Raw genomic sequence first — 25,108 nt, forward strand, 5'->3', positions numbered from 1 at the left:
AGCAAGCAAGGTCCTTAGACTGCTAGTTTCCCCCGCTCTAGAAGGTCTGGTCATAACTCGCCTTTTTCCCAGCCCCGGCAGGGCCTGTGTGACGTCATCAGGATGAGACTTCTCCAAGTGTCTGCTATTTCCAACACTGTATAGCATTCAACGCTCTTATTTTTAAGAGAAAAAACACATATTTAAGAGCATCGCAACACAACTTAACACAGAATACATGAATGTGATGGTGCTTAGAAAAAAATATAAGTAAGCAAAATCACAAATTTACTCACGGTTAGTGCTGGAAAGAATTGGAAAAAGAGCAGCACTGGATTATATACACATAACAGGGTGACTAGCCACACAAAAACAAAACTAGCACCCTGTTATGTGTATATAATCTTTCTGTGTGTGTATATCATAATTTTAGTTCAGTTCTTTGTCTGAGGAAGACCCTGATACAGGGTTGAAATGTTATGTTAAGTGTTTTTATATCTTAATAAATTGCCTTGCTCAGCATCTTAGTGTTTAGAACTGTATTAATAATGGAGTAGTTAATACTGATACAGTCCTGTGCGAAGGTGGCCGCGGTGGCTCAGTCGGTAATGCGTCTGACTACCATGCTAAAGGTCCCGGGTTCGATCACCGGCCGGTTGGAAGCGGCCCCGGCGCCCACCCAGCATCGAATAACATGGGTACCTGGGGGAAACCCTGGGGGGTAAAGGCGGTCAGGGGCATGGTGCTGATCACATCACCCTCACTCACGACGGGATCAAGAAAGTGTGGGGCGTTACCACCACCCCCCCTATATGCCTTCATGGCGTGGTGCTAAGCACAGGGGAGCAGTTTACCCTTTTTTTTTAGCAGTGGATCCATTGTTTTTGCTTCATGGTATTTGTCCTTTTAATTTTTGGATCCTGTGGTTCAAATATAGAATTAGGGAAAACAATAATAATGTTCTTCCTTGACAAAACACGAAGTACTTTCTGTTGTTTTGTATTTACGATTTTTTTGTTTTGTATTGAACAGACGAATGATAAGACTAATCAAGATTTTTGTTCTCGATCTGACAGACACACTTACTCAGAACATTTTCCTAGCAATCTTGCCTTGACACTAAGGATGGACAAAAAATATCCGGAGTCCGAAAAATTTAAAATCTCGATTCGGAAATTTTACTTTCTGAATTTCGGGGATAGTTTATAACCACTTTCCATTTTTCAGGTCAGATTTATTAACAAAGCTCTGCATGTGCTGTACTTTATGTATCGTCTTTCTGATTTCACGATCGTTACTCCGTAAGATAACAGTGTTGCAAGAACACTGTTATCGTCACTAAGCTAGTGTAACTGGGATTATCATTGTAGGAATGGTGCCTTTCGTCAGGCTGTTCTTTGCTGTAATTCCTACTAATTCGGATTTTAAATCATATTCGTAACACACTGGTATAAAAAGAAAAATAGCAACCTGAAATTTGTCTTTTAATAGCATTTGCTCAGAACTTCTCATCCGACGGAAATAGAAGCTAAAACAATATGGGAATTTTTCATTTTCTTGATATATTCATGCGCTTGCAGCACAGTGAGACATTATTTATTGCCACCCAGACACTACAATATGAATCGCATAAAAAAAATAATACTAGAAATACACGAATACAAGCGCAAGGAAAGAACAGAGAAACAAGTTCCCCTTGCTATAACTAGCGGATACCAAACTTTCGCCAACGATCTGCCATCCCCATGACGTCACAGTTTTACAACCCCCTCGGCTTGCTCAAAAGGGTCGTTATGAACAGACCTTCCAAAGCAAGCGGCAAACAAGTCAACGGACCTTGGTAGCAAGTATGTAGGTGCAGGCTAAGGAGTCGTGCTTTGGGCTCCTTCTACGGGATGCATGCAGCTTCAAGTCTCCTGCGGCAAGTGTAACAACTTTTCTCCTGAGATTTTAGTGTGCGTACGGGTCCCGTGGCCACCCACCATCGTGAGGAAATTGGGAGCTACGACTGAGTAGCGTAACCCAGTCACGGAAACAACTACTGGGTGTTCATCGTGTCGACTACAAGACAGGTTGGATGATTTCATCCCTTGGGTGAGTGAGCGAGTAAGATCAGGTGGGAGTGAGGTAGGCCAGGGGCCTCAATGTGCTGTTGTGCTATGGGTTGTTGTTATTATGTTATGTACTAGTGATGACCACGGATATCCAGATTTCAAATTATCCACTATCCGTTTTGGATGCAACGGATAATCTGAATATCCAGATAGTATAGATATTCAGGTAATCCATATTGTACAGATTTGATGAATGACTTGTAGAAAATCCGTACTGTACAATACGAACATGACAAATAAAAGAATATTTGAATAGCCTGTTAAACAGATACAGTGGAACCCCGATTTCACGTTTCTCGATTTTATATTTTCCCGCATTATACATTCAGTCTTGATGGTTCCAACATAACAAAATGTTTAGAAATTTTCCTCGATTTTACATTTTCCTGCATTTTAAGTTTTTTCAGCCTGGTCCCCTGAAAAACATAAAATTGAGGTTCCACTGTATATAATAAAACTGTCCAGATTTGGAACACATTCGAATATCTGGACATTTCAGATAATCTGAATATTCAGATAGTCCATAATATCCAATATCTGAATAGAAAATTATCCGATATCCGGATAAAATTTTATCATCTTCCCTAGTAATGTACCTGTACTCTACACATCGTCGACTTTTATCCTATATGATCATTACAGGAGCGTTTCTATGCTCTGTTGTGCCCAGCTTGTGGTGGACCCTTGATGGAGATTGAAGAGGAGTATAAGGAAGAAACGGACGAGAATATAATCTGCAGGTTGAAAGGAGTTTTGGCAGCTCGTGTCATGTGTCACTGTGGAGATTGTGGGCAGGACCAGGGGTGCATCACTATGGTGGAACAGTCCTTCAGGGCCCACGAACTCTTCAACCAAGGTATTTGCTCTTTTCTTACGGAAATGTAACTCTAAATCGAATCGCACCAGAAAGGAGAAGTTTCTTTGTTTATTCATATTTATTTGGTTTATTTTACTTCTCTTTTCTGCCACTTTTAGCCAATCACAAAGAGGCATTAACAAAGAACATCCATGCTGAGGTCATGTTTCGAACCCAGAACCCGTGGCATCGTAGCATGTTTCTAACCACTCTGCCACGGAGATCGGCATTATAAAATATTATTTCTGTAATTAATCTCCTGGTGCTTCATTGACAGAAAATGTACATGAGCAGAAATAAGTTACTTGGATGATTCGTTTCTCTATTTCACACACACAAGAAAAAGTGTGGGGCATTACCCCCACACCCCCTATACGCCTTCATGGCAAGGTGCTATGCACAGGGGAGCACTTTATCTTTTTTTTTTTGTTTTTTGTTTCACACACACACACCCTGAGTGATTTTCTTAAGAAAGTGCTACATAAATGTTTGCTATTTTATGTTAGGTCTGTACCCTATTAGTTAAATTATTGTGGTTGTAATTCGTACCTCAAGAATTAAATATGAAGTTTGTGCTGTGATTCCATATTAAGAAATGGAGGACCACAGTTGAAAAAATATTTTGTACTTTATTTTGAGTTTTATTCCTGTGCATGTAAGAGTACAACTGCAGGCAGTGCTATGCAAAGTGTGGAAATCAGTGTCAAAATGTTTATCAATGTGAACTTTTTCTATGAAACGAAAATTGCATATTTCAAAATACTTAAAAAACGAATTATACCAAATAAAGTGTTTTCTTTTTATTGGCAAATTCTACATAATCCAACCATGTATATCAGAGACAAATGTTTGTTGAATACAAGTTTGATTGATTGATTGATTTGCTTTATTTTACTTCACTTTTTGTGCCACTTTTGGCTAAATTGCGAAGATGGGCCACTCACAAACATCCATGCCCTGGCCGGGATTCGAACGCGAGACCCCTGGCATCGCAGTGTCCATACCACTCCTCCATGGGAGCTGGCACAAACACTATTGCAAATTATACTAAACCATAAAGACTAATTTACTGCAATACATGAAATTCAGTTTTTACTCGCACCAATGATATGTGTGTTATGACGGCAGCAAATCTATTTATAAGACGGCAGTTCCCGTGATTTTGTAAAATGCAATTATTTTAATAAAAGAGATGTTACTTATACAGAGCATTCCCTGACATTCACTACGAGACTCAGCGGCAAGTGGCCCAGCATCAGCACTTGTCTTTCCCGGTGAATGGGTCCGCGACAGTCGCTAGAGTCGGCTATTCAAATTACAGTTTTCATATTGTGCACTAACCTTGACTACAGAAGGTGTTGAAAATGATGTCCCTTTGATGCAACATATTCCTGGCATCTCCGAAAGAAATTAGCATTTACACGTGCAAGTTCGGTCTACTGTAATTCTCCCGATTTTTCCTACAATACTCTCTTTTAACTCATGGATGGTGTGCGGATTGTCTTTGTATACTTTATTTCCCCATTTTTCTTTCCACTTTTATTCAGAACTGACCAAGTTACTCTAAACTTTTTTACGAGGTTTAATATAAGCGACTGTCACGGATCCGTTCACCGGGAAAGACAAGTGCTGATGCTGGGCCGATTCCCAACGAGTCTCGTAGCGAATGTCAGGGAATGCTCTGTATTTTAACTAAGATCACAGGTATAATCAAAGACTTTGCCTCGGATATATTACACACAGGTAGGTAGCACAACAATTAAGCCATTGTAGCATGTGTTACTAACCAAAGTATTATAATTAAAAATTATTATTTTTAATTCAACATCAGTCAAAAATTAGGAAGAAATTTATGTACCAATCTTTTTCTCATGTTATACAATAAAAGAAAGAATTTCTTATGAATGAACAATTGTTATTTAAAAATCTCGACAAGGTGTCAGCATACAGAAATACATGTATATCACATTGCTCACTATTTTCTAAATTATTTAGGATGCATCCTCTACTCAAGTGTACATTTAAATCATATTTTTGTTACGAAGAGGTGAATTATATTTATCTTATCAAAATCGATGTACTAAGCCAAAATGACAATCAGTAAACTACAACCGATCTTTCGTCAAAGTTCATTCATTTCACCAAAACTATAATATGCTTTGCACAATACAACGTCAGATTAGCGATCAGAAATAATAGTAAACATCGATATCAAGTTCGTGTCGATGAAGTTTCATAGTGCTGTCATTGTAGGTTGTTTGTGTTTTTTGTGAGTTGAGTGTTTACAATGTTCAAATAAATTGAAAATGCCGCCACTTGTGAAGTTAGGGCTGTGATCAGATTTCTCAACACCAGGAATGTGTGACCATGTGATAGTCATCGTCAATTAAAGGGGATTTATGGAGACAATGTTATTGACGAATCGTCTGTTCGGTGCTGGTGTCGACACTTTAACTCTGAGAGGAAGAACTTCAATGATGAACGTTCAGGGTGCCCGTCTGTCATTACGGATGAAATCAGTGAACAGTTTCCCTGATGTTTCATGAACAATTCTTCATGAATTTGTCAAAGATCATCTGAAGTATGAGAAAATTTGTGCAAGGTGGGTTCCTCGCTTCCTTGCTGATGAGCACAAAAATGCATTGAAAAGTGGGAACTGAGAGAAGTTGCGACTACTTTTCTCAATGGACTGGGGGCAGAGGAATATGAAGCTGGGTTACAAATACTTGTCACACGGTATGACAAATGCTTAAATGTGCATGTTGACTATGTAGAGAAGTAGTTTAAAGTTATTGTTAACAATTACAAAGTTTTGTCAAAAAATATTTGATAGTTTTTTCTAAATTCAAAAACGGGTACTACTTTCCGGGTGCCCTCGTACACCACACATTTTATTTTTGTGTAGGTACCCTTCTAAAAATTGTGTTCCCTTGTCCATCAATCACAGGTTCTACAGCACTAAAGATGGGAGACGTAAAGGATGCTTTACACAATTTTGAAGAATGCTGGGAAATTAGGAAGCAGTGCCTCTACAGGCACAACAAGGATTTGCTCTTATGTGGGGATGAAATTGCCAAATGCTATGCCATGTTAGGTAAGTGAAAAGGATAGGTTACATAACTGTAATTGTCATAAGTTTATATCAAATCTGCTAGCTTGTGTTCATGAAAGAGGACTGTAGCATACTATAGTCCATGATATGGTCCAGGGACCTTTTTTCAATAAAACAATACGCAACTTGGACCGAATTTAAATTGTGCAAAATTGTTTATTGTACTTTCTTAGTTCATTAAATGAAGCAGTTAATACTTGAAGTGTACGTTGCAGGTTGACAATAATATTGATGTAGTTGAAGTGAAGAATGCATACTTGGGTCAAAAATGGCTTATTTTTTTATTTTAGTTAATTTTCACAGGTTTTTATATCTTGAAACGAAAATAATACAAGTAGAATGTACAGTATGCACCAAAATATACAGTACTGAAATCAAAAGATGAACAAAACTGTAAGACATGTTACAATATAGTGACTGGTCTATATGCAACCCAAATAACAATCGTGCATTTTGGGTTGCATAACTGTCAGGAAACCTGAGGTTAGGTTAGGGCATGTGGAGTGGACGATTGTCATTTGGGTTGTATATAGACCAGTCACCTTTTTCAAACTCGGTCCACCTTCACAACCGCTTCCATATGAGTGGAAATAATGCTCAACTATGAATACTTTTTCCTCCGTCGAGAGACCCATTTCCAACAACAACTGCACGACACAACTTCCTTTTCACTACTGCAAACATGTGCAGCTGGATCTATGCCCCGTCGACAAACCCAACCACGTGTTCGAGATGCGCGAGTTTCAGTACTGTATATTTTGGCACATACCTTAGATTGGTCCGAAATTTTGGTTCCTGTAGTATTTTTAGCAGTGATTGCCAAGTGGAATAAAAGTTTTAACTTTCGACTCTGCAACTCTTCAAACAGCTGAGTTGCAGTTTAGAGTGATCACACAGTGTTGGCGACTCCATTGAACAGATGGTGGAGGAAAACCATGAACTGTTTCATAATAGGTCTGTGCTTGGTGAAGATACCTTCTGTCTTTTCCAGGTGACAACGAGAAGAGCATTGATATGTTGCTGCAGTGTCTTCCTGGCATAGAAGAACAGTTTGGTGGACACAGTGTCGAAGTGGCAAATGAACTTCAGAAAGTAACTGATATCATGTTAACTGATTTGCAACAACAGCAACAAATGTCGAGAGATAAGGAGATCATAAGGCAAGTCCAAAATTTTAGTCTTTCCACGGTGCTATTTTTAGTGTGTTTACTAGTGGTCAATTTCGCGATATTGAAAAATTATCATCCAGACCATATCAACTAGATGATAATTTTATATCGTCATGATATTTTGGTGATATATATCATGTCGGCAATATATCGTCACAATATATATTGTGGAAGACGATATATCGCCAATTTCACAATATGGAAAAATATCGTGTCGTATCGTCTGTGACGATATATCGCGATATCAAATTTCCGATATTGTCCATCCCAGTGTTTATCCTAGTGTGTATGGTTGAAATTTTGTCTTCACACATTATCTGCTATCAAAATAGATATATTTTATAGAATTTAAGAAAATTTTCATTGTTGCCTCATCAATGGCATAATTATAACATTATCTAACTAACTAACTCTCGAGCCTTCTTAAACCTGAAGGTTCATGGCTGCAGCAACACAGGCCTTCCATCTTTCCCTATCTTGAGCAAGATCTATATACTATTTTCCATCCCTACCGATTTCCCTTAGGTCCATCTCAACGTTGTCCCTCCATCTTCGTCTTGGCCTTCCTACAGGTCTCTTACTATCAGGTTTCCCAACAAGAATCCTGTAAACTCCTCTTTCCTCTCCCATTCGTGCCACATGGCCTGCCCACCTAAGTCTTCTTGATTTAATTATTCTAATAATATCTGGACATGAATACAAATGATGTAGTTCTAAATTATGTAACCTTCTCCACTCACCTGTCTCCTCATCCCTTTTAGGTCCAAAGATTTTCCTAAGGATCCTATTTTCAAATACTCTCAATTTATGTTCCTCTTTCAATGTAAGGGACCAAGTTTCACATCCATATAATACTACAGGCAAAATTACTGTTTTGTATATTTTAACTTTTAGTTTCTTAGATATTAAACGAGAAGACAAAAGTTTATGAAGAGAGAAGTAACATGCATTTCCTGAATTAAGCCTACTTTTTATTTCCTCTTTAATATAATTTTCATTTGTTAATATTACTCCTAAGTATTTGAATTTGGAAACTGGTTCAAACGAGTTGTTATCAATAATTAGATTTTGATTATTACCTAACACTTGGTTTCGGCCTGTAAGCATATATTTAGTTTTCTCTTTGTTAACTTCCAAACCTATCTGTTTAGCAGTTTTGAAAAATATTTTAGCATTATTCTTAATTGTATTCACATCATCCCCCAGTAAGTCTATATCATCTGCATATGCTAACAACTGAGTCACTCCATTTAATTTTAGTCCTTCTTTAGTTTCTTTTACCTTCCTAACAGCATATTCTAAGGCAAAATTAAAGAGCAATGGAGATAATGCATCTCCTTGTTTTAACCCATCATGAATTGTAAATTTGTCAGACATATTAATACCCACACGAATTTTACTTTCTGTTTCACTGGTGCATATTTTTATCATACTAACAAGCTTCTTAGGTATTCCAAACTCGACTAATATATTATATAATTTATCAAGGCTTGGCTTGATAAACATTATTCGGACTCTGCACCAGGAAAATCAACCGTTGAGAAGTGGTTTGCTAAATTTAAACGAGGCGAAATGAGCATCGAAGACGATGCACGCAGTGGACGCCCCAAAGAGGCTGTTAAAGACGAAAACATCAAAAAAGTCCACAAAATAATTTTAAATGATCGTAAAGTGAAGTTGATCGAGATAGCTGAGACTTTAAAAATATCAAAGGAACGTGTTGGACATATTGTGCATGAATATTTGAACATGTGAAAGCTGTGTGCAAAATGGGTGCCGCGCGTGCTCATAATCGATCAAAAGCAACAGCGTTTTGACGATTCGGAGCAATGTTTAGCGATATTCAACCGTAATAAACACAAATTTTTCCGTCGATATATTACAATGGATGAAACATGGCACCATAACTACACTCCAGAGTCCAATCGACAGTCAGCCGAGTGGACTGCACGTGATGAACCGAATCCAAAGCGTGGAAAGACGCAACAGTCGGCTGGCAAGGTTATGGCATCAGTATTCTGGGATGTGCATGGTATTATATTCATCGATTACCTCAAAAAGGGCCAGACCATCAACATCGATTATTACATAGCGTTGTTGGAGCGTTTAAAGGATGAAATCACGAAAAAACGGCCGCATTTGAAGAAGAAAAAAGTGCTGTTTCATCAAGACAATGCACCGTGTCACAAATCAATGAAAACGATGGCAAAATTATATGAATTAGACTACGAATTGCTTCCCCATCCACCATATTCTCCAGATTTGGCCCCCAGTGACTTTTTCCTGTTTGCAGACCTTAAAAGAATGCTCGCTGGAAAGAAATTTAGCACTGATGAAGAGTTAAGAGTGGGCTGGAGGTTGGCATGAAAGTAGTTTCCTGGCCCGATGCGATACAGAGACACCTAGCGACATATCAGAGGACTAGGAATTCTTTTCGGCTGTCCTAAGCCTGAGGCCAGAGAACCTTCCTTCCTTCACCACCCCCTCCCCTCCGCGTGACTCCCGCAGCGAGGTTTCCAGGAAAAGGACACCCACCTGTTTCTTTTAATTCTGGTTTCGGAGGCTAAAATTTCTCCACTGGCAAAGCAATTCGCATTTCACTGCTTGCTGGCTGACTCTTGCATGGAGCGAGACGAGTGGCAGGCTCCAGAGACAGAACATTCATGACTAAAGTTTTGATTGAATAAATTTGGTTGATTACAGTGGCTACTATAATTATGTTGAATTTTCTTGTTGAGGTTGGAATTTTATCAATTGAGAGTAAAGAAGGCGGTAGAGAATATCAGTTGAAAGAAAGTATTTTCCTTTGAAGGGGGTGTTTTTTTATACAAAATCAATATAATAATAATAATAAGGCAAGAATTAGTAACAATTATTATTTCAACTATTAACGAATCGAGTCCCTATTAGAGATGGGCAGGAGCGAAACTACCTGGAATTTAAAAAGGGGAAACGTGGACATGCGTAATAACATATGGAAAAACTGAAAAGGAGAAAGACGGACAAAACAATGTAACAAAATGTACAGTAGTAACAAAGATGTCAGGAAACAATAGTATAATATTGAACTTACGCTTTGATGAAGTAGTTTTCTTTGTTATGATCTGAATTAAGTCCCTTTGCACAGTTCTCATCGTTGGGAGTTCACAGCAGCTTTAATCGGCCAAGATTGATTGATTTTGTTTATTTTACTTCGCCTTTCTGCCACTCTTGGCTAATGATGATATGATGTAATCGATGAAGAGACGCTCACGAAGGACACGTATGCCCAGACCGGATTCGAACCCGGGACCACTGGCGTCGTAGCGAAATGAGATAAATACTCCGCCACGGGGCCGGCTAATCGGCCAAGGGTGGGGACAAACTCTCAGTGATGATGGGAATCCCCTGTGGAAACATATGACCAGTTCCTGCATCACATTAGTTGCTCTCTCCTATTGTGATTTTTCCCAATGTTAATTGATTGCTTGCCAAGTGAAATTTCAGTCCAACTAATTATAGTATGATCTTCAAGATCAGCACTATACGTGTTACAAAGTACTCTTAAAAAAATCCCAGTGAATTGGCCAAAATAAAGTGACAGAATTTCGAGGAGAAGCCGAGCCTCTGTGGACCCACACTTGGTTACGCCAATATACGTAAGTAAACCCGTGGTGCTACAGCCCCTGAGGGCCAGAGCCCACCTACCGACTGTAGGCCTCACTTCCAGTCCAACCAGTTATGTGCGGTCAGCACGACGAACCCCTAATCTTTGTTGTAGGTTTCCGTGACTCATTCATAGCTTCCCAATCTCCTCACGATGGTGGGTGGCAACCGGCCCTATACACAGGCCGAAATCTCAGGAGAAAAGTTGATACGTTTCCCCTAAGAGACTCGAACCTGCGCGCGTCCCGTAGGCGGAGCTCAAACCATGATGCATCGGACCATACAGTCACGATGCAGAACAGCAGGGCCGTAGCCAGAATTTTATTTCGGGGGGAAGGCTCATCCCTTATCAGCAGCTGCCATCTAAGGGCGAAAAAGTGGGGAATAGGACCCCTGAAAATGAATTTCTCAGTATATTACAAGTTATTGTACAGGATGTTTAATGTAAGTAAAATTAATCACCGCTATACCCTATTTTAATTACATATTTGTAGGATTTCGGAACGGTCTTCAGCTTCACCCTCCCCCCCCCCCCCCCGGTCACGTGCCTGCGGGAGAAAATATACATAAGTGCTGATCCCTTATTCTGATTGGCGTTTTAAGAATAGAATATCCTTCAGAGCTTCTCTAAGACATGGTCTTTTAAAAATCAGTTCTAGAGAAGAAACCTTATCCAATTTACGTTTTCAACTTGTTTCCTTGTGTAGTTTTTAAAGAAGAGAAAAGTTATCACAATTGGTAATCTGCTGGACAAGATCAACGTCGAATATGTAATTGAAACAAAAATTTTAATGTTCGTACCACGATGGTTTTACTGACTGAAAAGTTTATGTTTCATAATTTTGATTGAGCAGAGGGGGCTCTCTAACTGCACCAATCGCCGCCAACCCTATGATAATCGTTTGAGTATCTTGAGTTTCTGTTTTAAGTCTACTTTATATACAGATAGACTAATCGGGACTGGATCTATATTTATAGTGGGATTGAACTAACTATTAGGCGTCCACCGGATACCAAACTCAGGATATTTTAAATTACAAGGGTCACCTTTACCATTATGCTATAGGGGATGCAAAATATATCTGAAACTAAGAAGAAATTTTGAATGCAATGTAGAACGAAGGAGGCACCGTTCACATTGAAGGGGAAGACGCCAGGAAATCCTTCCTCCACTTTCCTAACCTGTACATCTCTAATTTGATTCTCAGCGAAGGCAAGAATTTGATCCAATATTTTATATCACTTTTGTTATTTTTAATGAAGAATTCGAAGTAATAATTTGTCTTTAAATCTCAAGTTAGAAAGTCAGCAAAAATTATGTTTTTATACTAAATTTTACATTAATTGAAGATTTGCAAAGAAACGGTAAACCGTTTTGTTGGTTGATTGATTTAGTGTTTTAAGCCCACTTTATGCACAGTAAGGCTAAGCGGGACTGGACCTACAGTTTAAAGTTGAATCCGAACCACTATGTGCCTCCACCGGGTATCGAACCTGGAACCCCTTGATAACAAGGCTACGACGCTACCACTGCACCATCGGGGAGGCCAGTGTAAACTTTTCGTCATTGTTCCACTCCAAAACAGATGTTTCTGTAAGAGCCACATCAAGTTTATTTGGAAGTAGTGATGTTCTATGACACACACACACACACACATATATCTCCTCAACAGGTACTATAGACCAGCAATGTCAAACTCGATTCGTGAGTAGGGCCGCATAACGATAATGTCAAAACTATCCGGGCCACATATCTAGAACCCCAACACCTTAAAATCCAGAACTAAGTGGTTCGACCCAATGGGGTCGGGGAGGGGGGGATTCCAGTGATTATTATTGCAGCATCGATATGTAAATTATATAGACCTCCACCCATATTTTTTCATGGTTATAGTATTTTACATGTTAGTTTCGAGTATAAATTGGTTACAATTGTAACTGTTTGTGTGCAATTAAAGTTTCGTTTCGCACAGATTTCACTGTTTTTTTTTAACAAGCTTCTCATAAGTCTGCAATAAGTTTTTTGTTAGCATGAAACTCTTAATGCAGACAACAAATGTTTTGTCAGTCATTCTTGATCATTCGGCTGTTTCATTAATCTTCATTATGGAAAACAACTTTTCACCAAGGCAAGTGCAACCAAAATTAATAAAATTTCTACAGCAAAATAGCTTATTCGAGGGTACTGCTATTGGAGATATAACAAAAATCAAGGATAGCCCACCTCGCAATATTTATTTTTCAATACGAGTTGCACTGCAATTAAATAAGTTCCATTCGAAGTCAGGACTTTCACACGCACCATCTTAAAGAAAAGGGAGCAGAGCAGAACAAGATTATTGCCCTTCGCACCCTATGAAGTCTTGAAACCTGTTTCCAACTTCATCACGTAGTATTTTTACTTTGGACAAATTATAACTTTATTAAAAAGTTTTAATATAACGGAAGACTGTAACTTTGCAAAATGGCCTCCACTTCCTTCAAAATATCAGCTCTTGTGTCACGGGGAGGAATCATTCAAGTAGTTTTACTGTCATATCGAGATAAGAATCGCATCCACGAGTGAAGGGAGCAAACCGAGCTAGCTCACAGACGTCCGTAATATCGCATATTGTGAGCGAAAAGGCAACAACACGAACAATTTTCGCTTTCAATTGTTCGTTGAAATCGAACACGAGGCACGTATCTAGATATATATTTCGGAGCGGCGTCCTAACGTAATGTCTCAAAATAATAATATTAATAATGTTAAATTAAAATAAGTATAATTATATTAAATTAATTAATATATTTTTATAAGATGAATAGGTAAGAAGGCGGTATAACAACAGTGATACAGTATAACATCACGTATTCATTATCTAGCTTACGTGTAGTTAAGGTCGGCAAAATTTTAAAAAAATAGAAACTGCCCTGGCAAGGAAATTAATGTCAAATAGATAAAGAATATAATATTTATTGAGTATGAAAAAATGATGTTAGAATCAGTTGACGAAAGTAAAATTCCTGGTAATATTTTGCATGTTATTATAAGTAGTAATAATTCTTGCATAAATCTTCTTTGGTCTGTCATTCAAAGTCGTATTACTTTCCAATATTTTTGCGGAAATAAACAATTTGCGATTAAACAACCACCTTATTTTCATTACTTAATTGAAGTTTTATGATCTCATTATTTAATTTTTTTGTACTTGGCATGGACGTCCGCAGGATTTTTTCCAGGGAGGGGCAAGGAAGGTATTTTTTTCCAGGGGGGGGGGGCAAACGAAGGCAAATTTTCCCCAAAAATAGTGTTGTTCCCTAAAAACAATGCTTAAATTTGAATTTATGGTGTTCATGCAATAAATAACACATATTATTGTGGCTAAAATGAAATTATATGTATGAAATGCATATTTTTTGGTTGACTTTCATTTTCCAGGGGGGGGCCACGGCCCCCCCTTGCCCCCCCTTCCGGACGCCCATGGTACTTGGTAAGTCTTTCGGGGGGACGTTGGGACAACTGGACCCCCCCTAAATACGTCCTTCGCGGTAAGATCGAGATAAAGTTACTGTGTCACTGGTTCCAATTCATGGTAAATATGCTCTGCTTCTCTACAATCAAACATACACAAACTCATGGCCTTCCTGCTTTCTTGGTTTCTTGCCTGGGAAGAGGCAATAAATCAAGCTGTGACAGCTACGGGACCTTCTGACGAGGGGACGGAACCCAGCTGTGCAGAGGATTCAAACACCCGCGCGTACTAGCCCTCACCGTCAGCCTGGGGCAATTTTGCAACAGAGGCATCTAGTGGCCAAGTGTCGAACTATGATGAATGAAATTCGGCTGAAGCGGCCGTATCTTTCGCCGTCGATAATACATGACATTTTTAAACAATCATTTTGGGCTGTGCAAGTGATTTTTAAAAGAAAAGCCCTCCCTAGCTTAGTCATAAAAGGATTGAGCATTACGTTAGTATGCATCATAATGGCCATTTTCGTTGGTGCTACCCACAAATCCTATAACCATTCTGTGCTTATTTACGTATTTCCTTATGGGAAATTGAAAAACAATAATGGAATTTGTGCACATTTATCGGACTGAAATTGCATAAATGTGTCATGTACTCAAAGTTTCATAAAGTAAGTTCACATCTACTGCGTGTTTTCCGGCAAATTTTTGTCCTAAAACGTTATATTCAACAAAATGCAAAAAAGCCCATGTTAAATTTAAGCACTTTCCACGGCGACCTTCGCCAAACTCCACCTCCCTCTTAATCGCCGAAACTGAGGCCTATTTTGAGGCTAAAGAGAAATCGTACTATAAAAATGGCATCGAAAAATTGTATGACCGCTATAATCGTTGTATCGCCCTCAAAGGCAACTATATTGAATAATAAAATCGAATTTTGTCAAAAAAATATTTTTTACTATGTTAGCCTACGAACTTTTCAGCCCAACTGTTATTTAATTAACTCAGCTGGTATTAAATCAATGCCAGGTGCTTTGTTATTCTTTAGCCTTTTAATAGCATCTTTAACTTCAGTCAAGTTAGGTTCTGGAACTAAAGGTTCTGCTGTGTGTACTTCATTCACTTCTGATTTATCTCCTATTATAACATTATCACCTTTTAATAAAGGGATCTTGGGTTCGATACTCATTGGAGGCATGTAGTAGTTTGGGTCCTACTTCAAACAAAGTCCAGTCCCAATTAGCCCATCTGTTAAAAATCGGACTTGAACTCAAAAGTTTTGATTTTCTACCAATCATTATCTGGATTTGTATTTTCCCTTCTGATAACATAACTGGTCACTCCATATTAAATCAATCAATGACGTGGTTGATTTGACCCAGTAAAATGTGGTAGTTACAAAATCATCATGACTAACAATTTGATCAGTTCAAAGTTTCTCAAGCACTCTTACAGTTATGCAAAATGCCATAATAGAAACCATCGAACTTTCTTATAACCAGTATCAGTTGTTACATGATTCACCACCTGGACAGCTATATTTCTGAGATAACCATCACCTATTTTTGTTTCCTACAACCCATAAATGTAATGCTGTTTTATCTGGTCTGCCCAATGTACCAACACAAGGACTAACTTCTTTTAGCTTCAATGTAAGTGCTGCATTAGTGCACACTATAAAGTGAATCTGTACTCTAAATACAATTGTAATATCTTGAAAAATAACAGGGGTACATTGCACAAAATCGAGTTTCAACTCAATTTGCAGTTTCTACTTAATTGTGCACACTGCTTGTTGAACTATGCTTTCATAGAAACACGGATTACACTTTGACAATTAATATTGAATGTCTTTTACACAGATTAATTTATATAAGGATCAGTCAGTGGAAAACAGGCCACCTTGTATCTCGACGTGTAGATACCGAGGCTCCATGAAACTCCTGCTCCTGGAAGAGGGTTCTGTTGTCGCCCTGTAGATGGCAGCCGTGTCGCAGGCTTGTGTGAAGCAGTGCGAGTGTGAGCTGTGTGAAGTGCAGACGTGCAGGGACTTGCCATCCGGCATATCATGGAGGATAGTAAGGAAGAGCAGCGAGCAGTCGTGCGTTTCCGGAAGGCTCTAGCTGACATTCACTGTCTAATGACAGCAGTGTGTGTAGGGGAACATTGTTTATCTCTATCGCAAGTGAAGGAGCAGAGTCGGAGGTTTCGCAAAGGGAGAATGTCACTGCAGGATGATCCACGACCTTCCGTCACCAGGAAACTTAAAACTCCTCGCTGCTCTTCCTTATTGGCCACCATGATATGCCAGTTGGCAAGTCCATGCACGTCTGCACTTCATGCAGCTCACACTCACACTGCTTCACACAAGCCTGCAATGCGACTGCCATCTACCGGGTGACAACAGAACCCCCTTTCTGCAGCAGGAGTGTTGTGGAGCCGCAGCATCCACGTTAGGGATGGGCTGATATGAAATTTTGGCCGATACCGATAAAGTACCGATACCGATAACCGATATTCTACCGATCCGATATAAAATTAGAAATGGTCCTGGAAGAACCTGAAAAGTTCTTTGACCTCCTTAAAAAATGTGTGTTTCAAAGTGACTACAGTGCAAGAGAAATTGCATACTTAGACATTTACTTTTTAAAAAAGTAGGGCATGGAGATTATCCATAAAAATTACAACAAAAATGGCAGAATTTTGCACTAAACTATCAGATATTTATCGATATATCGGATCGGTAAAATAATCGGTAATTTTACCGATAAACCGATATGCCTATATCGGCCGATACCGATAGAGTACCGATTAATCGGTCTCATCCCTAATCCACGTCAAGACACATGAGGTTGCCTGTTTTCAACTGACCAACCCTTATAGAATGCTAAACGGTGCTGTTAATACGTAAAAGACATTGTTCAATATTAAATGTCACTAGCATTTTACCCAATGGAAAAATGATAAAAATGATAAACATTGCCATAGAAAAAATGTAGTGCTTGTTGAATCATAATCTGCATTTTTTGGAAAGAGTATTTATCAATGATATATATTTTGAAAGAGACTGGGACTGTTTAGGAAGTCGTATGATGCGATAGGAGATGAAAGAAGCATCTTACTTTTACATGTGTACTCGCTGTTTTTAGGCACACAATTTGAAATTAACTACCACTGTAACAAAAGCAAAAATGACAAGTTCACAATTTTTTGTGCAAGAGGGATGATATATCAGCCAATATTTAGGTACCCTTTTCAACCCTGAAGTCCTGGTGTTGTTTCCAGGAGAAGAAAAAAGGTAAAGTGCTCCCCTGTGCTTAGCACCATGCCATGAAGGCGTATAGGGGGTGGGGGGTAACGCCCCACACTTCCTTGATCTGGTTGTGAGTGGGGGTGATGTGATTGGCATCATGCCCCTGACCGCCTTTACCCCCCAGGGTTTCCCCCAGGTACCCATGTTATTTGACGCTGGGTGGGCAAGAGGAGGGCAAGAGGATTTTTTTTTAATTATACTTTTTTTCACAAATTTCTTGTCTTTACTAAAATATATATGCTCTTCATGAACCTGACTTTATAGCCTGATCTATAATGAGCAAAACAAAGTATGAGCCATAACTGTACTACCGTTATTTTTCACAGAATTCCATACTATCAGAATAAACTTCTTTGTAAATGTTATTCAAAGTTAAATCTGATGGTTTAAACAGCAATTAATTTTGCACAAACCGAATATAAAGGGCGTTTCATAAAGTGCGCAGTTTTTAAATCGCTTGTCATTTTTTTGTTTGAACGTTCGCAACACTGTTCTAATCATTTTCGTAATCTCTGATCACTCCGATTATTACTTGAGCAATTTGTTGGCATTTGTTCAGTTTAGTTGCCATGGAGCGGTTCACTATCGAGCAATGCATCGTTATCTTGAAAACACATTACACAAACAGGGAGTCTTAGGCACAGACAGTTCATAATCTTCGCGCGATCTTCGGACGTAACAATGCCCCCACTGCAACAACAGTTAGGAGGTTGGTGAAGAAATTTGAGATATCCGGGTCAGTTGCAACCGTAAATTTGCCTGGACGAAAACTTAGTTGTTGCACAGATGAAGACATTGCAGTAGTGCAAGACAGACAGTGTGAATGTTAGCCCAGCAAAGTCACTTTGCCGTCGTTCACAACAGTTGGGGATATCGGTATCCTCAGTGCAACGAATACTGAAAGAAGACCTTCATGTGCACCCTTACAAGGTTCAGTTGACGCAAGAGATCAAAGCAACCGATCATGCGAAACTAAGAAATATGCCATATGGGCATATGCCAGACATCATTTTTCACTTTTAAATCGCATATGGACACATGCGGGACACTTTTCAATTATTAAATCGTAGTGAATGTGTAAAATAATAAAAATTAAAATGTCAACTTTCATGCAATTTTGGCTGAGTTATTGCATTTTCAAAAACTGCGCACTTTATGAAACACCCTTTACAAGCTTCTTCAGATACAAATTCATACTTATGTAGATTCTCGATGTTTTTTTTATTTTTTTTTATTCCAAATGCTGATTCAAAACTGTTCATTTACTAATGCCATCACATTATTGCTCAGGGTGGCTAAAAATCCCAAGTGTAATTCCCGGGAAGTCCATGAATTCCCGGTGAGTAGTCACCCTGTTTCTCTCCCATAACGAAGACAGCCAACAAAGGACCTTGTGACTTGGGAACTTCATTAGCCCCTAAAGCATCACTAATATCATCACTCTTATCGTTTTCTGTTTTAAAGGAGAAAAGCAGAGGAGACCAGAGCATGCATAATTCGTGCAAAGAAGATACTGGAAGTGAATTATGGAATTTGGTCTTCAGAACTTCAGGACATTGTGCTGAAGAAAAGACAGTTGGAGTCGATATGTGATGCCGTTTTCAGTGATTCAGAGGAAAGTGATCCACAGGACTAATTACCCATTCATCTTGCTTCTTTTTTCCATTTTCTCCTTCATTCTTATTCCAGTGGTCATTGAAGAGTTTTTGGTAAGCACCACAACATTAACCTTCTCAGCAAAATAACAATTTTGCAACGTTATTGAAAATGAGCTGAATCTGCCAGCAGTCGGAGGAAACTGCCGCAAACCAAATCTCAAGTCAAAAATGTTTTTTTCTGAGCTGTTTGGAAGCAGTCAGACAAAACTAAATAAAACTTTTTTATGTTGTTTCTGTTAGTTTGCACTGTACTGTGTACAGGGTTGTGCAATTACACTTAAGAAAAGGTTTTCTACACGACATGTAAAAAGCTAGAACAAAAATTTTTTTTAAAAAAAAAACAATTTTTTTTGCGATGGTTATTGTTGTGTGTGGCAGTTGGCAGTGGTAGAAAACAACAACAAAAAAAAAGGCTTTAAAAAACTATCCTTACAAATTTTTGTCATTTTTATATTGAGAGTTTCACAAACTGTCATATTCACATTTACATCATAATTAGCCCATGCATGTGGAAAGAAAAAAAATTAAAGCTGTTACTAAAACTTCAAAATCCAATCCAAATAAATTGTCGTTAATTGTTATGTTACAAATACAAGTACTAGTGCACGACCAATATATCAATAGGTTTCTCAGTTTTTAAAAAATTGTGAAAGAACAATTCTATGTTTAAAAATCTGTTAGTGAGGGTGAGGGCATGAGGTGGCTGTATAAACAATCTTCGGAAAATAATGATTTTGTGCTGAAATATGTAAGAAAATTAAAGTTTAAAATGTAATAGTATTAAAGTAGTTTTTATATTACTACTTTACGAAAGATTGTTTTCTACATCTGCATAACAAACTGGTTATCTATGTGAAGTAAATTATGTGTAATTTACGTAACTAGTAAATTACCTTGTCAACCCTGACTGTATACATTACGCTTCAACCCTTGCAGCACAATTTATGAAGGCATGCCCACACTATGATTTGTGGTAAAACAAAACAGCATTATCTCCCTGTATAATATTATAATAAAATAGTTCTTTTGTTTCCTAGTATTCATAATCAGGAAAATAATATCCAGTACTATTCTATACACATTCCACATTGTAGAAGATCTGCTTGTGATCTGCCAGTACTCTTGCCGTATATAGTAGAAAGAATAATTCACATGGTTGACAAATTTTCTTTCTGAAATTTATGAAATATACAGGGTGTTTCCATGACCTTGATGCAAACTTTCAGGGTGGATGGAGATTGACTCAAGAAGCAATATGAGATAAGGAAGCCATGTCTGGAAATACACCATTGAAATTTGGGTCTTTCTATGACATTGCAATAAGATAACAATGTATCGTAGCACTACGACTAAAATGTTACAGTAATTGTTCAAAATGGCGGCCCTAGCATCACAAGAAGCTCCGTCGTATCCACTCGAGAGTCATTCTGATTGTATGGCAAGGATTCTTGTCAACAGATCCTCTTCACTCAAATGGTTGACGATTGGGTGATGACACAAGGGACACCCCTTGCAGGAAACTTTGCTGCCTATGATATGGTCAGAATGACTCCGGGGATGTTAGTGCAGGTGCAACAGAGCTTCTTGGAAGGCTATCGTGCCTGCATCAACGCTGGGGGCTGCAATTTTGAAAAAAACCTGTACTCTTTTCATCGTAGAGTGTTACGATACACTTTAATAACGTCCATATTAAACCTACAAGCTGCATCTGTCAGTTTTCTCATAACTTTTTAATGGTGCATTTCCGGACATGGCTTCCTTATCTCATATTGCTACTTGGGCCAATTTCAATCCACCCTGAAATTTTGAATCAAGGTCACGTAAGCACACTGTATTTGGAAATAACTGATATTAGAGCAACTTTTTTTTTTTTTTAATATTTTCAAACTTGTATTGACTTTGAAACACTATGTGCAACAACACTAATACATTTATAAAAATTAATTTGGTAAATTCAGCAGTACTTTCAACACTATCTGAAACAAATTATACCATTTTTTTTATACATTTTTATTGATATTTTGTAATCGTGTTTATCATGTGCAGCTTATGTAAAATGACAAAAAGACAATAATGAACTTTTGTAATATATGTTGTAATTTTTTCCTGGTGTTCTATATTTTCGTTCATGTTGCTTTCCTGTCAATGAGGTAAAATGATGATCAAATTGGTGAAGGAACACACATGTACAGTCTGGGAATCAAACCCACAACCTCTAGTCGCTGGATTACAAGTGTGACTAGTTATCACCAATTTTCAATGAAGAGGAAAAGAGAAATTTTCTTGAAAGTTGGTATAATGTAGGTAAAAATATTTTGAAAATGATTGTCTAAAAAATGTTTCCTGCAAAAGCTGTTAGGAATGTAAAAACCTATCAAATTGACACCCTTTCCACATTTAAAAATGTTGACATACATCCTGAACAATCCCTTAGCAGGCCAAAACCATCATTAGAAGACGTAAGTGAGTACTAAAAAGATTTCTGCGAAACTTACGTGTAAATGTTCTATTAATTTCGGTGCCCTCTGCCACCATCCACTTGGGAAACTCAAAGCTTGACCGTGGGCGCTGGTGCAACCAGTCTGCTGCATGTGGTAGGTTTGAGTTGTTGCAAAAGTGGGAGTCAAATATGATGTGCCTGACCACCGCCGATATTCAGCTCATGCGGAAAGTGCATAATTGCATGTGTCTCTTTAATTTTTGTGTCATTTGTAGTGTGTGCTTCATGCCTAACAAACTTTTTTGGATCCTGTGTTTGTTAAACTAAAAACTTTCAGTTAGGCATCCAGTTATAATTATCAACCGCATTTTTTATTCCCTCTAACATGAAAACCATCTTATTTCGACTACGTAAATTATCAATTTCAGAAATATTGGCCTGTTGTATAGAGGGTGAGTCACCTAGAATTACCACCAGAAAAATTTCGTAAACAACAATAAATATTGAAAAACTGCTTTTGCAGATATATAGGTATGAGGGGCGCTCATGAAATTAATGGACACAATACGTTCAACTACGTAAGGATATACAGCTTTCAACACAAACTTAGTTTTTTTTAAATGGAAACTCAATTTTATTTTCAGCTCATTTGAAAGTACGGAAAAAATCATTAAGAACACACTATGCCTATCGGCTGAGCCGAGCGCAAATGGCATCGTGCATACAGCCTGCATGCTTGTGCTGCATTTTTCCTACACTCGCCATAGATAAGTATCATCCCTGCCTTTTCAGAGTCTGAAAATACTATTTTCTCAGCAACAGTTCTGACGTACGTACAATATCACAAACGTCTTGTTAATTAGTACACTTTGTTACGCCCTTGCTATAGAGTCATTCCATGTGAAATCACCCAATTTTAAATCAATTGGTTGCTTCACAATTTTGTTAATTTTTTATATTTTCACCATAGGTGGTCTTGCTAGTGACCTGCTCAAAAAGAATTTTTTTTTAAAAAAAAATCTTCCACCATCTTGGATTTCTGCTCATTTTTCATCACTGCGGGAAGCAAAAATGAGTGTTTACAAAGGTTTTGAAAAAAGGTTGCTGTGTGATTTCTATTACACATGGAATGTTCTAGTTTTCACTGCCTGAAAGTAGAGATTCTGGCCTTTCAGAAAATGTATATATATGTAAGGTAAGAATTAAGTAACTGGGACTTTAATGGGTTTCAATATAACCATCGTAACGGGAAATTTTGCCAATTTTAAAGGTCTGTAAAATCAAAAGGGCTTGAATCCACAAGATGGAATTATTTTTGCAAGAACTATGAGTGGAAGGCTTTTCAGCCATGGTGAAACAAATCCGGGGTTGTAAGCCCTTCTATCCGATTTTTAGTTCCGAAATCCGAAAATTTCCAAAATTTGTGAATTTCAAGGTCAAATATCTCTAAAGGGGGACCTGCCAAAAATTAGAAATTTTGGCCATGGATACTCCTACTAGTACTTAGTAAAACCTGTGAATTTCATTTTGGGGTTCACACCGATGTTCATGTTACAGGCTGTCAAATATCTCTAAAAATGACATCGTGAAAACATAATAATAAATAGGCTTAAAGTGACCTGATTTCCATTATTTTATAATCTAGTTATTTTATAAGGGTAAACAGGAATTAAAATAGATAAACTAGTTAGTTACTAGTTGATATATTTCAATATATACTTAGTGTGCTCTTGTTAATAAAAATCAAATCAAATCAAATCAAAATCACTTTTTGGATTGAGAAGGCAAATGTTAGTAAACAAACAAGAGTACTATTATGTCAGTAAGTACATACAAGTTGCATGCACATGTTTCTTAAAGGTTTATGAATATCCAATACTATCAAACCTTACTCAATACATCCACTCTGGTACATAACAATTGTATGCGAAATATAACATAAGCTACCTGTAAAATATGCCAAGCATTTAAACGCTTGAGAATATACGTATTCAAGTTCTTCCTCTATTTTTGTATCCCAGTTACATATACCACTATGATATACACAGTTTGCAATTCAATATATTACATCACAATGACCTTTACAATTCCATATATCACTACACATAATACAACATTACATCAATATATATATATATATATATACACTATCTACACATGGACATCAAAGTTACAGGGGATCTTGTCTGTGTCTCAATCCATGGAGCCATGAAAAAAATAAAAAATATCTGACTGGTGTGTGGTCCCGAAAACAGTGATTGGCACGGAGATGATTGATCAATGGACTATTTCTTCTTATGTGCTTGTAACTTTAGTGACAGTTCTGTGTTTTTCTGTTGAGTAAAATGTTGTATGTTCTCCCAGTAACAGTGGTGAAGTCACATGGTGTCAGAACATCAATTATATTGTTCAACTTCACCCAAGCAACATCATTTCTTTGTAAAGTAAAGCTCGTTGATGGTCCACCAGGATTGAAGAACATCACTTTAACATCATTGTTTTCTTTTGACATTTCAATTACTTTAACTACATACCACCTGTTAGTGGCCGCGGTGGCTCAGTCGGTAACGTGTCTGACTACCATGCTAAAGGTCCCGGGTTCGATCCCCGGCTGGCTTTTCTAACGATGGAAGCGGCCCCGGTGCCCACCCAGCATCGAATAACATGGGTACCTGGGAAAACCTGGGGGGTAAAGGCAGTCAGGGGCATGGTGCTGATCACATCACCCCCACTCACGACAGGATCAAAAAAGTGTGGGGCGTTACCCCCACACCCCCTATACACCTTCATGGCGTGGTGCTAAGCACAGGGGAACACTTTATTTTTTATTTTTTTTACATACCACCTGTTATTGTAAATGCAAATGACATTGTCATTTTCAATTATTTCATTAAAATGAAATATTCGTGGTGAGTCATCAATTCTGAACTCTACATGATTAATTTGAAATGATGCAGATATTCTACTGATGAGAAGAGTTTAAGAGTCCTTGGGTATGTATCAGTGGTGATCTCTTGTTCCTTCAAATCTATGAGTTTCATTGAAGCGGTCATTCAGAAATCCTTGCTCATTTTTTGTCACTTTGTCACCATGATGAAGTTTATCCTTTAATATTTTGCACACAAAACTCATACATGTCCTTTGGTGTAAGAATATGGCCCTCAGTTGGTCGCTGCAGACTTGCCTTTGCCACAAGTCTTTTTACCGTCCCACCAATCCCATCACAAGGACCCTTGCCATGGCTTGTGGCAAAAAAATGCCACTCAGCAGCTACACCGAAGTCCTGTTTGTGCTTACATAAGTTAGAAAAATTATTTCTGTTCTTATATTGGGCTCCTGAGCCATCTGAGAAATAATAAATTTTCTTTAGA

At 38.0% G+C, this 25,108-nt stretch overlaps 1 protein-coding gene across 2 annotated transcripts in view; it reads left to right on the top strand.

Annotated features, from left to right (window-relative positions):
• The window catches only part of LOC145981308 (protein-lysine N-methyltransferase SMYD4-like), a 63,950-nt gene extending 42,588 nt beyond the window's left edge, over positions 1–21,362 (top strand). For both annotated transcript variants that reach the window (XM_083114505.1, XM_083114506.1), the window contains exons 10-13: positions 2,736–2,949; positions 5,897–6,043; positions 7,053–7,221; positions 19,104–21,362. In XM_083114505.1, the coding sequence (XP_082970631.1) occupies positions 2,736–2,949; positions 5,897–6,043; positions 7,053–7,221; positions 19,104–19,275 (702 nt within the window). In that variant the 3' untranslated portion in view covers positions 19,276–21,362. The remainder of the gene's footprint in view (positions 1–2,735; positions 2,950–5,896; positions 6,044–7,052; positions 7,222–19,103) is intronic.
• Positions 21,363–25,108: the final 3,746 nt, after the last annotated feature.

The sequence above is a fragment of the Lepisma saccharinum genome, chromosome 29, assembly GCF_977018435.1.
Source record: "Lepisma saccharinum chromosome 29, izLepSacc3.1, whole genome shotgun sequence".
NCBI classification, from domain to species: Eukaryota; Metazoa; Arthropoda; class Insecta; order Zygentoma; family Lepismatidae; genus Lepisma; species Lepisma saccharinum.